This window comes from Lutjanus erythropterus, chromosome 3 (assembly GCF_056507025.1).
Source record: "Lutjanus erythropterus isolate fLutEry1 chromosome 3, fLutEry1.hap2, whole genome shotgun sequence".
Taxonomy (NCBI): domain Eukaryota; kingdom Metazoa; phylum Chordata; class Actinopteri; order Lutjaniformes; family Lutjanidae; genus Lutjanus; species Lutjanus erythropterus.
In genome coordinates, this window is record NC_139319.1 from 7387279 (window position 1) to 7400399 (window position 13121).

Sequence of the window (13121 nt, forward strand, 5' to 3'; positions counted from 1 at the left end):
AACACATTCTGCATTGTTAAGTCATCACATACCAGGAGCAAGATCCAATTGTTTAGACAGACATTAGAGATGCATATGAAATTACAACAGTCTCTACAAGGATTGCATTCCCTTGTTCCTTTTCTAATGGAGCAACAATGGAGTTGGTGACAACAAACAATCTTAATAAACTTATTAAGTTGGCTGCCACTGTAACTGGCTGCAAACCCAACAATTTTGTAGCTGTGGTGGAGAGGAGGACACTGAACAAACTGTTATCCATTATATTTCTCTTTTCTTATGTTAATGTATATTATTGTGTATTAACTGTGTCTGCATCGCCAGCATAATCTGTTGCCATAACACAAGAAATTTCCAATTTGGATCTGTCTGTCTGTGTGTCTTACTACTACTACGGTAGTAAGCAATAAACTTAATTCTACACAGGAATAAGCGGACTTGTGGGTTAATATTAATAATATTTGCTGAACTAAGTATGCAATCAATTTAATGTCATAAAACATCTTATTGAAAATAAATCTTTATGGAAACAAAAAGCTGTTTTCAACATTATTTGCTATCATTCAGCCATTCTACATATGTGCTTACAAATCCTGAAAAACGTTACCATATTGGTTTAGAAATGTCTTATTAAGGACATTTTAGAGACTAGTTGTAATCTTGTAAAAAGTGCATTTTTGACAAAGATTCAGCAAGTTACACGCATAATTTATTTTATGCTGGTAAAAACTCGATAACATTGTGCAGATAAACGTTTGCTTACAATAAATCTTAGCAAAAAGATTCATTAAGCACCGACACAACTTGCTTTGACTCAAAGACCCCTTTATATGAATTACACTATACTTGACACGATGTTAAATTTTATTTAAAGGACGTTTAATGGGCTCCACGATTATAGTAACGCACACGAATTATTAGCAAAGCCTTACACGAGCAAATACTTGGTGCTAGTTAAGGTTAGCTAACGTTAGTTACGCTAACCTTGTAACCAGCTGAAGTTAACTTAACTCCGTCAGTGCCAACAGTAAATCAAATACGTTACACTCGCTGCAGTTCAACACCTGTTTTTTTTACCCTTCTGAAGTTCAGATACCAAGACAAACAGAGAGCAGATGTGTATATTTCTAAAGTTAAACTTTAAAACAAACAACTAGCTAACAATATACGAACAAAACTAACTTGTGTGACTTTTCTTACCTGGCTGCTGTGAAGAAGTTGTCGGCAGAACCACGGCGACGGCTCGTTGCTACGGCGACAGCTGGTTGCCAGGGTAACGCACAGTTTGAGTTGGCCAGTGGAGCCGGTCGTCTACTGGTGAAGGTCAAGTACGCTAGCTTTAACTGTTAATAACCTTTAACCTTGTAGCTTCTTATATGCCATACAGCTTTTTTAGACTACAGAAAACACTAGCTAACAAGAAATCACAGCAAATCATACCAGTAAGTCTGATATAGGACATTTCCGCGGCAGCCATATTGATAAATAGAGCCAACCAATCATACTAATCAAGGTCCATGTTGCGTTTAGCGTACCAGAGCCTGCAACGGAATCTTGATTAATCAAGATTAATTAATGATCATCGGTAACACCTGTGTTTACCCTGCTATTTAACATTAAAATGGTCTTAAAGAGGTGAAAGTGTAGTTTATGTATGTGAGCTGCACCAGCAAAAGAGCTTAAGGTGAGTTTTGGTTTAGGTGTTTTTGTTTTTTAGATGAACAAATCTGAATTATAACTGTTCAGCCAAACAGACCTTTTTTCACATAACACATTTTGACTCAGCGTATCAAAAGCACAGGGCCTGTACCCCTAAACTTAAATTCCATGCTGCCATAATTAATATTAATTGCACCTGTGTATTTCCTGCAATTGGATTACAAATTAAAAAAAATCTGAATACTTTGAGATTTCTTCCAAATAAACATAAAATATTATGTTAAAAACTCGCAACCATAAAAATTTTAGTTGCACAAATATTTTCTTTTCTTTTTAAACATTTTCAGCGCAAATAAAATGTATGTTAATTGTACTGAATTTTTTTCTCCAGCCAGGTCTGCCACAAAGTGGAGCAACTGTCCAAAAAAGAATCCTATCAGATGCACTTTTCATGAGTTAAAAGAATATTTGTTGTCATGAAAAGAAGTTTTAGAATTTTTAAATCAAAGATATAATCGAGTAACCTGAATTTTAATAATTTCAAATGCAATCTTTTAGGCGAAAACCTAAATAACTCTTCCAGGACCTATTAAGAGTTTGAAATTTGATGTGAACATAGAACATACACAGTATAAACCTACTCATCAAGTAGTCCAGTATGACCAGATCTATAAAGTCCACCAGTCTTGTGCCTTTGTTGTACGGTGGGGTCTTTTTCACTGTCGAACAGTAGTCCGGTTCTGTCTCCCACCTGAAACAGACAGACATCATTCACCTTTTGGGATAGTTACTTTAAACAAAATCACCTGTGGTTCATATTACTGGTAGTGTCTATCTCTCACTAGTTTTTATTGCTGATATTTTTCTAAATTCAGAAACGCTTTGGCTCTTCAGTCAAAGGGTTTTCTGTTTCATTTTGCTGAAAAAAAAAGACATACGCCTTCCACTTACTCAACTAAGCTTAATTGTTGTTTATGTTGAACATAAATCAGTTCTTCTCCTGTATTGTGCCATAATGCAATCCTCCTTCATTCTGCAAAATCTGACCTACACATGCAGCAGGTCAGATTTTGCACGATACTCAGTAGTTAAAAGTAACTAAGTACTATTATCATTAGTAGTGTGCCAAGTATAATTTTGAGGTACTTAATTTCAATATTTCCTGCAATTCAATAGGAAATGTTGTACTTTTTACTAATTTTATTTGATATCTGAAAGGCAAACAATGTAGGATTTTTCAAAATGACAATGCATGGAGACAAAGTGCATATAAGCCCCACCCACACCGGAGTGGATGACAATCCATGGCTTTCCACTGACTTGAGTTGTGTGATAGTGCTTCTTGTAACTTTCCATCTACTAGCAAACAACAGAAAACTGTCTAAAATTTCACCTCAGTGGGATCATTTCTCACAGAAAAGCAAGGTAAAGAGAAGGAACACTGAGATTTACAGGAAATATTGAGTTTGTCGGTTCAACTTTTTGTCTCTGGTAGACATTGAGTGGTAAAATATTCTGTTGACATGCTGAAATCTGATGTTTTTAGCAAGCTGCATCCACTTTGTAGCATTTAAGCACTTTCATATTGTGGCGCCTGGCCTGTACCCACTAACTTTGCCAGCTTGCTGCGGCTGTAGGAGCGTCTCCAGGGGGATCTCCAGGTCCTGCGGGCCGCCAGGGAGAGATCTGGGAGCATGACTGCTAGGGAGGCCTCCAGGTGTCTGGGGCGACCACACACAGCGTGCTCTGTTGAACAGTAGTAGGAGCACTGACCGTAGAAACACACATTACCCACTAGGGGGAGCCAGTGGAGCACAAAGAGGAGAGGAGAGGAGAGGCAAGGAGAGGAGAGGAAAGGAGAGGAGAGGAGAAAATGAAGATAAAGGAAAAAAATTGGATAAAAGTGTTGGTGGGTGGTTGTGACCACAGAGAATACAAAGAAAGCAAGACCATTCAAAGAGATTCATAATCAGTTGACACATAAGGTCTAAATGAATAATGGAGGATTGTGGGAGTGGTACCGGGGGAGTTAAAAAAGGTTCGGGCCAGCTTGCGGTCGGTAGTGACGTCTTTGATTTCTTTGACCACGTCCACCAGCCTCCCCACTACCGGAGGGATTCTCCTGTAACCCAAAATCCTGCAGAGTGAGGGGAGGGAAGTGTGAGATGAAGGCAAAGACAAGTGGGACGGACAAAGAGAGACAAACAGAAAGAGAAAATCAAAGAGGGATAGGAGGAGAGAAGAAAATACAATTCAGTGTTACGTAACATGTTATTATGTGGCCAGTTCATCCACCATTTCACTCACTGTGCAAACTCTGTAGAGTTAGGAATAAGGGTCTTGAAAAGGTTCTTCCTGAAGGGCTGAGGTTCTACCCAGAACCATTCTTTTCATAAGCACAATTTTTTAAGAAAGAGTTTAAGATTTCTTTATAAGACTTGAGGTTCCACTAAGCATCCAAAGAACCTTTTTTGGAAAAAAGGGTTTGTCAATAGTTCTTTGTATGTCAAGGGGTTCCATTAAGAACCCTTTTCATCCAAAAAAAAGAATTCCTCAAGGACTGATGTAAGGATGGGTCTTACAAGATGTTTTCTCAGCTGAAACTTTGGTAATTGTAACATAGATTGTTAGAAGATGGATGACCACAATATGTGATCAAATCATTTTTGCCACGTCTGTAGAATACAATATGGTTCTTTGTAGAACCCTCAGAACAAAAGAGGGTTATAGGTGAGACCCTCATACATTTTATTTTCAGATCCCCCTGGGTGGGTTATACATGAAACCCCTGGATGGGTTTTAGATAAAGCCGATAAAATATAGAACGATTCTCAGTGGAACTCCCTGGGTGGGTACTAGATGAAGCCCATAGAATATAAAACGGTTCTCAGTAAAACTCCCTGGATGGGCTCTAGGTGAAAACCTTGGAATACAAAAGGGTTCTCAATAGAACCCCCTGGGTTGGTTCTAGATGAAACCCACAAAATATCAAATGGGTTCCTGATAGAACACCTTGGAAACCAATATAAAGTATATTTTGAGATCACCCCGGGTGAGTTCTAGATGAAACTCTTGAAATATAAAAGAGTTCTCAGTAGAACCCCCTGGGTGGGTTCTTGTCTGCACAATTCGAAGGTGGAAAGGTTCTGGACAGAAACACCAGAGAGGGTCCTGGGTAAAACCATTTCACCATCAAAGAGTACTCTGTAGAACCCTAATAATAGGAACCGGGGACCAAAAAGAAGGTTATAGAGGAAACCCTTGGAATATTAAAGGGTTCTCAGAAGAACCCCCTTGGTGTTTTTCTTAGCACCCTTAGAAGGTTCTAGAGAGAGACCCCAGAGAGTGTTCTCAGTGGAACCCTCTCATCATAGGAGGTGATGGTTATAACCATCTGTGAAAGAGATGGTATAACCCAACATAAAGGGTCATACCAAGGTTCAAAGTGGAGCCTTTAGGAAAAGTTCTACCAGGAACCTCACTGAAACACTCTGAAAGGTTTCAAAGTGGAACCATACATGGTTCTGTTTAGCCATTTTATTTCCAAGAGTGTAGCAGTTTCAGATTTGTTACCTGTCCAGGTGAAACGCAGCGATTTCTGCATTGTGTCTCTCAAAGTCGGAGAAGTAGTAGAGGTTGTAGTTGGTTTCTTCATCTCTCTCCTGCCTGACAGGGAGAGGCACAGTCAAACTTCAGCTCATCACACATTCATTAACTTCGTATTTACATCAAGTACAGCCTCTTTCATTTGCTCATTTGCTTTGAACAAGCACACATGGGCTGTGGAAATTTCCGTTCACCATAAAATCCAACAAACTCTTGAGCTTATGAAATATTTGGCACCATCCTTCCTAATATTTACTCAATCAATACATTTCTCAGATGTCTGAAGGCTTGAAAATTCCCCTCTTTGCATCTACAGTATCCCCTCATGATGTATTGCATAGATTTTCAGACAACTGAGAGAATTTAATCTTTCCTGGGTTTTATATATTCTCTGTGATGTGAGCAGTGTGTTGAATTCGCCACTTGCGACTCACTTCATGGGTTTTAACATGGCTTGGCCATAGTTAGGGAATGACATCACCAGCTTCAGTTGCGTCCCCCCAGACTTCTGCACTGAAAAACAATACTGAGAATGTTTCCATAGCAACAAAGACACACACACGTGCACACACACACACCATGCTGTGACCAAACACAATGGCCATTAATGGGGCACACACACACACAAAACAACGCTGAGAAATAAAACAGAGAAAATATGAGTGTCATTACCAAGATATAACACAGTTCACTCACTTTGAAGCATTTGCAATATTTGGCGGGACATAATATTACTTGCAATCATTCCTGTGAGTGTCACCCAGCCTTCACTATATAATGTGATATTATCAGAAGCATTGGGTTGAATAAGTCAGACAGATTTTTTCCTTAATGTTTCTGTTTATCACATTTCACAATTTCTGTCTTATTACCATATAATTTCAACTTATCTGCATCATTTTTTTTAAATTGCACCTTTACATGTCATTTTGGCTTATTTTTTATCTTTATATCTCAGAACTCAAGACGTTTATTAGATCAAGCCCTTGATAAGAACCCTTTTTTATGCAATTGGTTTCTGCCCTTGACCTCTTTTGGTTACGGTCGGTGTTACACTGGACTGTTACAGTTACAAACCCAAATCTTCTTTGTAAGGTTACTATGGAGTTCATGGGTGCCTGGTGATAGTTAGAGGTGGGGGTGCAAGATTAGTGCCAGACAAGGGGAGGCTTGGCAGGAAATTTCTTTCTGCAGTGGTGACAAAAGTTTGCATTAACTAAAGCTCCCTGCAGTCTCCAGGAAAAATATTGCACCAATTTCCGTGAAAAAAACATGCCTCAAAAGACAGTGAACGCCTCTGTCAGAATTCATCAAAATGATAGCGTGCTTAATTTATATTGGCACAAACATAGTAAAAATTTAACTGTGCATACCACAGTTTTGTACCAGTGGAACTGGAATTGTAAAAAGATAACACATATTGAGTGTGAGGCCTTGTGCTTTCAAGTTTGTCAAGGTTTAATGAAGATTCAACCACATGCCAAGGTAAGAAAAAAACCCCTCAAGGCCCATGTTTATACTGCTGCTTATTAAAGCAAGGTTATGTCACTTTTGGAGGATGAAATACCCATTCGTCTTTTTTTATAAATTAAAAGTTGAATTCAAAAACAATAAAACATCCTTGCTCAATAATTCAGCCATATATTGAACTGGGTGAGGGACTGGGATTTTGCAGGGGATCTGATAATGGTGGTGGGTTAGAAAAGAGGTAAAGAATACACCTTTCCAGCTTTGCAAGACAACGTATGAAGACAACATGCTGATTTTTTTGTGTTTAGTTTGGTACAATGGTACTACACACACAAGGCTGATTTATGCTTTATATTAGATATGCAAATGGAGCCTTCTGTCCTTACTCTGGATTCATTTTGTCCATACTGGTGCATGTTTTCTGAAAGCTTGTGGATTCGGACAAAACGGAGCAGTACCACAAGTATCGTGGGAGGCAGTGTAGCAGTGTAGCCGATAGTTCAAGCCACAACCACAGGACACAACAAAGGAGTTCACATGTCGCAGTATATTTAATGCATGCAGACTCAGGTGGTACATTATTACAAGCTCCTTCAGGACCACAATGTTTGATGTTGTCAGAAACGTTTGATTCTGAGCATTGCACTCTAGTGGATGTATTGCTAAACATGGAGAGCCAAAACTGAACTTATGTCTGTGCAGCAGCCCAGAAAGGCATTTTTAAAAGTGTCTGCATGTTCAGCTGTCAGTACTTTTGCAGCTTCTTGTAGACCTGTGTGAGAGTCTCTGTGGTTTTAAGTTCAGTTTCTCTCCTGTGATGCCACTTGTACTCTGAGGTATCTGCTTTATTTTAGCGTTTTTTGCTGCTTTTACCTGAGAGGAGTCGTGCCGAGTTACTGCTCATGAAAACCCAAAATTTCCTGAGTTTGTTATTTCATAATAAAAGCTTTTAGATAACAAAATATCTGGGGAAAAAACGTCAGATACAAATACTGTAGATGACAAAACCAAAAGGTTGATGTTAGACTGTGCAACAACGATATTAAGATATTAAGATGTTGCTGTCCTTGACACAAAGCCTGCATACAGCATTTTTTTTGTGGCACAGATGCCTCATTTCAGCACTCTGCAGCACCCTGCCAACGCCTTTCTGTCAGAAAAAAAAATGTTATGTGAACATGGGCCCTCATGAATGCATGGATGTGTGTGGGCAGTGAGTTATATTGTTTGAGAGGGGGATATAGATGAGCCTTATGGTAACAAGTAGACCCAAACAATGCCAAAAAATGCGTATCAGAGCCACCAGATCCCTAGTAGGGGTCAAGACTCATCCTCCCAGTACCTGTGGTACTGAACTCTCAACTGTGTACTTATCTTTGTAATGAGGGGTTTACTATACTAATATAATATGCCTTTTTATGTAACTGTTGGCAAACTATCCTTGCTGACTTAGTCTGAACATTGTTCTGTACTGACATTCTCCATCGCCTGAGGAAGTTGTCACTAATGCATGAGCATCGGGATTATCAAATGTGCACTTTTTACCACAATTTCCAACCCGATTTCACTGATGTCCTGCCCATAGATGTGCACATGTCACTTTAGTCACTGTTCCTTTTGAATCTCTAGCCAGTTTGACAGTCTTTGTGACTGAGGCTTTTGCCATCTGTGTCCCAACAATGAACCCTTTTTCAAAGTCACTTAGCTGTTTTCCTCTCGCCATCTCGTACAAAATCAGAATCAGCTGGGCCTGTTAGGTGTTTTTCAGGATGCCGCGAGTGAAAAAAGTTAGTGTGAAGAAACATGAATGATTGATTGACACTGAGATGTTTGCTGCGTGTCCAGTGACTCATGTATTCCCGTCCATCCTCTGCTGAGCCGCCAAGGCCCTTCAAAGCTTCACTGTAGCTTTCATTTCAACACATCTTCAAAGTGAATCTACATTTGAAAGTCTAACCCTAAACCTCAGGTGTCACGCAATCACAACAATCCTCCCCTTCATCTGTACTCCCACCCACCTTTTCCACGACAGCTTTGGCTCAGGGGGTAAAATTAATTTTGGTTCTGATACATCAGAGTTTCTCAAAGTGTAGCCTGCGGGCCTCTGGCAAACCTCAGAAACAGGTTGTGTGGATCCCAAATGTGACATGAAATGCATTGCATTACATTTTCATGCATGCAGTCCATTTTATTACTTTCACTTTCAGTAGCCTGCATTTAATACACTTCTTAGCGACTACATCAAACTATCAGGTTTGGACTGTCAAGTTTTAGAAAGCTAATGGTTGCATGACAAGTAATTCCAACTCCAAGTCAATCATCTGCGGTGTGCCAAAGTTCACAATTTATGTGCTCACAGTATACGATCCAATCATCAAGCAATTACCTGAATGCTCACACTGTAAATATAAAATTTAAAATAAAGCATCCTTTGGCTCTGTGGATCATTCTGTCTATTGGTAAATTGTCAGTAATGTTCGTTCGAGAGCTCTGAGGCAGGTTGATGTTTGATTGCTGGTAATAATGCCGAGAAGGCGGAAACATGCTGCCTTGATCTGTGTGCCGACACTTCTAAAAAACAAAGAGGCGCCAGCATATATGGACTCTGAGATGGCTAAGAAGACATGGACAGTATGACTTGTCCATTTTGCACAGAGCATTGGAGGTCAGCTAGCTAGGTTTTACTGTCCATACTTTCCATCCACATGACGTGTCAATGCTCTGTTTGCCACTTTGTGGAGGCGCAGTAAGAAAAAAGGCACTGACGATGGGGAATCGACTCACGTGTTAGCAATGTTAGCAATTTTGGCAGACAACTCAGCAGTTAATGTGGAAGTGAGATGGAAAAGCCACCACAGAAAAAGTTGAGAAGAAAAGGAGATTTAAGGAAAAATTAGATCAGCTCTTACTTTATCTGTCAACACCTGCAAACAGGTGAATTCAGTGCTTGAGGAGTTATATGTTCATGTCATTATGAGACCACACAACATGTTCATGGGTTTTCGTGTGAGGGCCTTAAATCATATGCCAGCTTTCTAAATTTACAGTCAGTCATCAAAACGTCTGTGGTACATCTTCTCCTGTTTATGACACCATGCTGTTCTTGTGCCGACTGCAGTCCTACAAAAACTTTTCATACATTTATTTATTCAAAAGGTTCGTTGAGTCACCGTCTAAAACTGACTCAGACCCTCCTGTCCACTATTTGAAAAACATTTTCTAGTCTGACACCTTCTCTGTCATACATTATCAGTGTGTTGTTGTTTTAACAGTGTTTGTCTCTGGGTTCTGAGTAAAAACTGTTGAACAAACTCAAAACAGAAACATTGCACAGGCGTATATCATCCAACTAAGAACACAGCTCAGACGTTCTGTATCACACCTGCACTGACGATGCGGTGCGTGGCCAGCTGTTGGGTCAGCGGTTCCATGTTGGGGTCACCATGGGGGTACAGCTGCCAGCGGGAGATGCCCAGGTGGAAGCGCAGCCAAGGAGGGTGGCTGTTACTGCTGCTGTTCCACTGGACGTCATCGTAGCCTTCCTGGCTAGCACTCACCCTTGAAAGAGAGAGGGGTGGGAGAGTGACTATGTGGGAGGTTAAGGGGGGAAAATGGACAAAGGAGAGCGTGTCAGCATGATGTTATTCACTGAGATTCACTTGGTGAGACAGAGACTAGAATTGCGAATGTTACTGTTGACCTTTGCCCCTCCACCAAACTGTCCAGTCATAGCTTGGCAACCGTAACCAGGCGCCACAGTCCTGTCAAAGCTTTCCATTCTCTCCATGTTGAAACAGTGTGCATTGGGCTTTAAGAACAGCAATACTTGGTGTGCCATGAGTTTGGAGTGTGGTGTCAACCAGCCTTTCAAAAACCTAAACCACAAGAGAAAATGTCTTTCTTAACTCTGACATAAGCTGCAAAGGTTAGCTTATATGGCTTACAAGGTTAGTACCTACTAACGCTGCCTTGAGCCAAACTTGTATTAGATACCACTGCATTTGCCAAACTCATGGCTCATAAATTGGACTTTGTTATGGTGTTTGAGTAAGCCAGGTTAGCCTAGCTTTTATCCTGGCTCTTCCTGGAGCGATCGTAGTCCATCTGGTCTAGATGGGTGACCGTCTCAAGGCCCGCAGCACTTTAATTTAATGCCTGCACTTCCTTTTCCGACTTTAATTAGAGTATTTTTGCCATCAACTTTCATGGGCTGACGAATGTTTGATGGAAGGATGGAAATGACACCTGAAAGATGCCATGAAAGAATAGAAAGATATGAAAGAATTCCAGTGAGGCCACACATAGTTTCGTCGTGTCTGCAGAGACTGTGTAGCCAGTTTAGTTTTGTTTAGACTTCTGACGACATACATTAACCGAAAACATACAAAAGCTCTATGCATCCCTACAGAGACACCACAGAAGCCTACAGCGGCAGGAGCACGGTGACGAGTATAAACAAGCCTTGATAACAGGAGATCATGTCTGCTCCCTGCAGCCTGACCCATCTGCTGAAAATCTTGTATTAACTGCACGTTTGTATTTCAGAAGAAAATTCAAACAAATCACGTGTAACACAGTTGTCCACAGTTACACACAGTTGTTGCATCGAGCTTACACCTTTTTCTTGCTTTAGCTCTGTGTTTAACTGTTTTTCCTTAATAAATATTGTGTGTATATGTATTGGCAGTAAAGGCAGAAATACAATACTATAAAAATACTCTGTTACAAGTAAAAGTCCTGAATTCAAAATGTTACTTTTCTAAAAGACGGAAGTATTGTCAATGAAATATACTTAAAAATCAAAAGTGAAATGACTCATTACACAGACTGGTTCCATTCACAATGTAGCAGAGTCAAAGTGTAAAGTCAAATGGAAATACTCAAGTGAAGTGTAAATATGTCAAAATTACAGTACTTGAGTGAATGTGTTTAGTTACTTACAGCCTGCAGCCAAACATATCAGGGAGGCTAAATGGCATTTAAAGACACCTTTTTAATCTAGTCTTAGTCTATTTTCCACAGGTTGTTTTTAACCGCTCTTTTATGCTGTTGGCTGTTAATGCATTTTAATTAACCTAGTACGCAGCTTTTAAAAGGCAGTTTATGACCTTAGCAACCTTTAATACTTTTAATTCGTAATTTTATTGCCTCTTTTTCTTCATTATTATATTTCCTGTTTTTATTCATTTTTATATAAAATGTAAAGCACTTCAAACTGCAGGTTTTGTATGAAAGGTGCTATATAAATAACGTTTTTTGTTTGTTTTTTTTAAACTTCCCATCACTCTGTATTGTCCTGAATGGAACTGAACTGACTATGTCAACTGAAAGATGCTAAAAGAAGTTAAATAAAGCAGCTGCAAGTATGTTTGGTTAAGGAAAGTGGTTTTGGGAAGGGAAGAATCTTACACACAATCTCTCTCTCTCTCTCTCTCACACACACACACACAGAGCCTTTTGCACATTAACTGTATCACATACTGACCACATCTGGGAGCTCTTCTCACTCGACCTGACCTTTGATTTCACTTTCAACAGCCAGTCCTCCTCAGGGATAGGAGGGCTGGGCATGTTGTATAGAGGATGGTCAAACAGCGCCTTCAGCTTGGACAGCCCAGACTCCACAGATACAGCTCGGTCAGCGCCATGACGACCCACACCAGCTGGCATGTTCACTGAGGCATTTTTACCTGATAAGAACACATTAGAGGTTTCTCGCACATGACCTTTGGCATCCTTATTGGCACCTCTATTGGAAGAATCTCTATGTGTGGTATCGGTTGGCGGCTCAGCTGGACCACTCATCCCCACAGAGGTGTAGTTGGTCCGTGCCAGGTCTCGCAGGATGTGTGTACTTGGTAGCAGCGGGGGGCCACAGGACTGGTGGTAAATGGGAAGAGAGACAAGCGCCAGGAGGAGGTAGAGGAAAACGGTGATGAAGGCCAAGGACAGACAGATTGTCCTGGAGCGACTGCGCATACGCCACATCATCCTGCTGAGAGGAGGGTGAGAGGGTCAGGAGAGGTGAAGGGAAGAAGAGACAAAAAAGACATGCTGGAAGAATAAGAGGAAAGCTATATGGTGTAGAGTGTCAAAAATAAAGTAACAGCATCAAGCAAACCATTGAAAACATAACGAAGAACACGGCCTCAATAAAGGCATTAAAGGGATAGTTTGTATTTTTTGAAGTAGGGTTGTATAAGGTATTTATCCATAGTCAATACTTGCCAACCTTGAGACCTCAAAAATAGGAAGGACTGCTAAACCAGCATGGAAGACCTGCCCCCCCCCCCAACCCCCCACCCCCCACACACCCCCATTGCTAGACTTTCATTCTATCCTGTACTCTGGTGATTTTTAAAGAATGAAAATAACACATTGATGAG

At 40.3% G+C, this 13121-nt stretch overlaps 1 protein-coding gene across 1 annotated transcript in view; it reads right to left on the reverse strand.

Moving 5' to 3' along the window:
• The window catches only part of LOC146329569 (extracellular serine/threonine protein kinase FAM20C-like), a 42623-nt gene extending 29897 nt beyond the window's left edge, over positions 1–12726 (reverse strand). The window contains exons 1-7 of the mRNA XM_084712337.1: positions 12221–12726; positions 10118–10293; positions 5700–5778; positions 5233–5325; positions 3681–3796; positions 3273–3453; positions 2301–2410 (exon numbers count right to left, since the gene is read on the reverse strand). Coding sequence (XP_084568463.1) covers positions 2301–2410; positions 3273–3453; positions 3681–3796; positions 5233–5325; positions 5700–5778; positions 10118–10293; positions 12221–12726 — 1261 coding nt within the window. The remainder of the gene's footprint in view (positions 1–2300; positions 2411–3272; positions 3454–3680; positions 3797–5232; positions 5326–5699; positions 5779–10117; positions 10294–12220) is intronic.
• Positions 12727–13121: the final 395 nt, after the last annotated feature.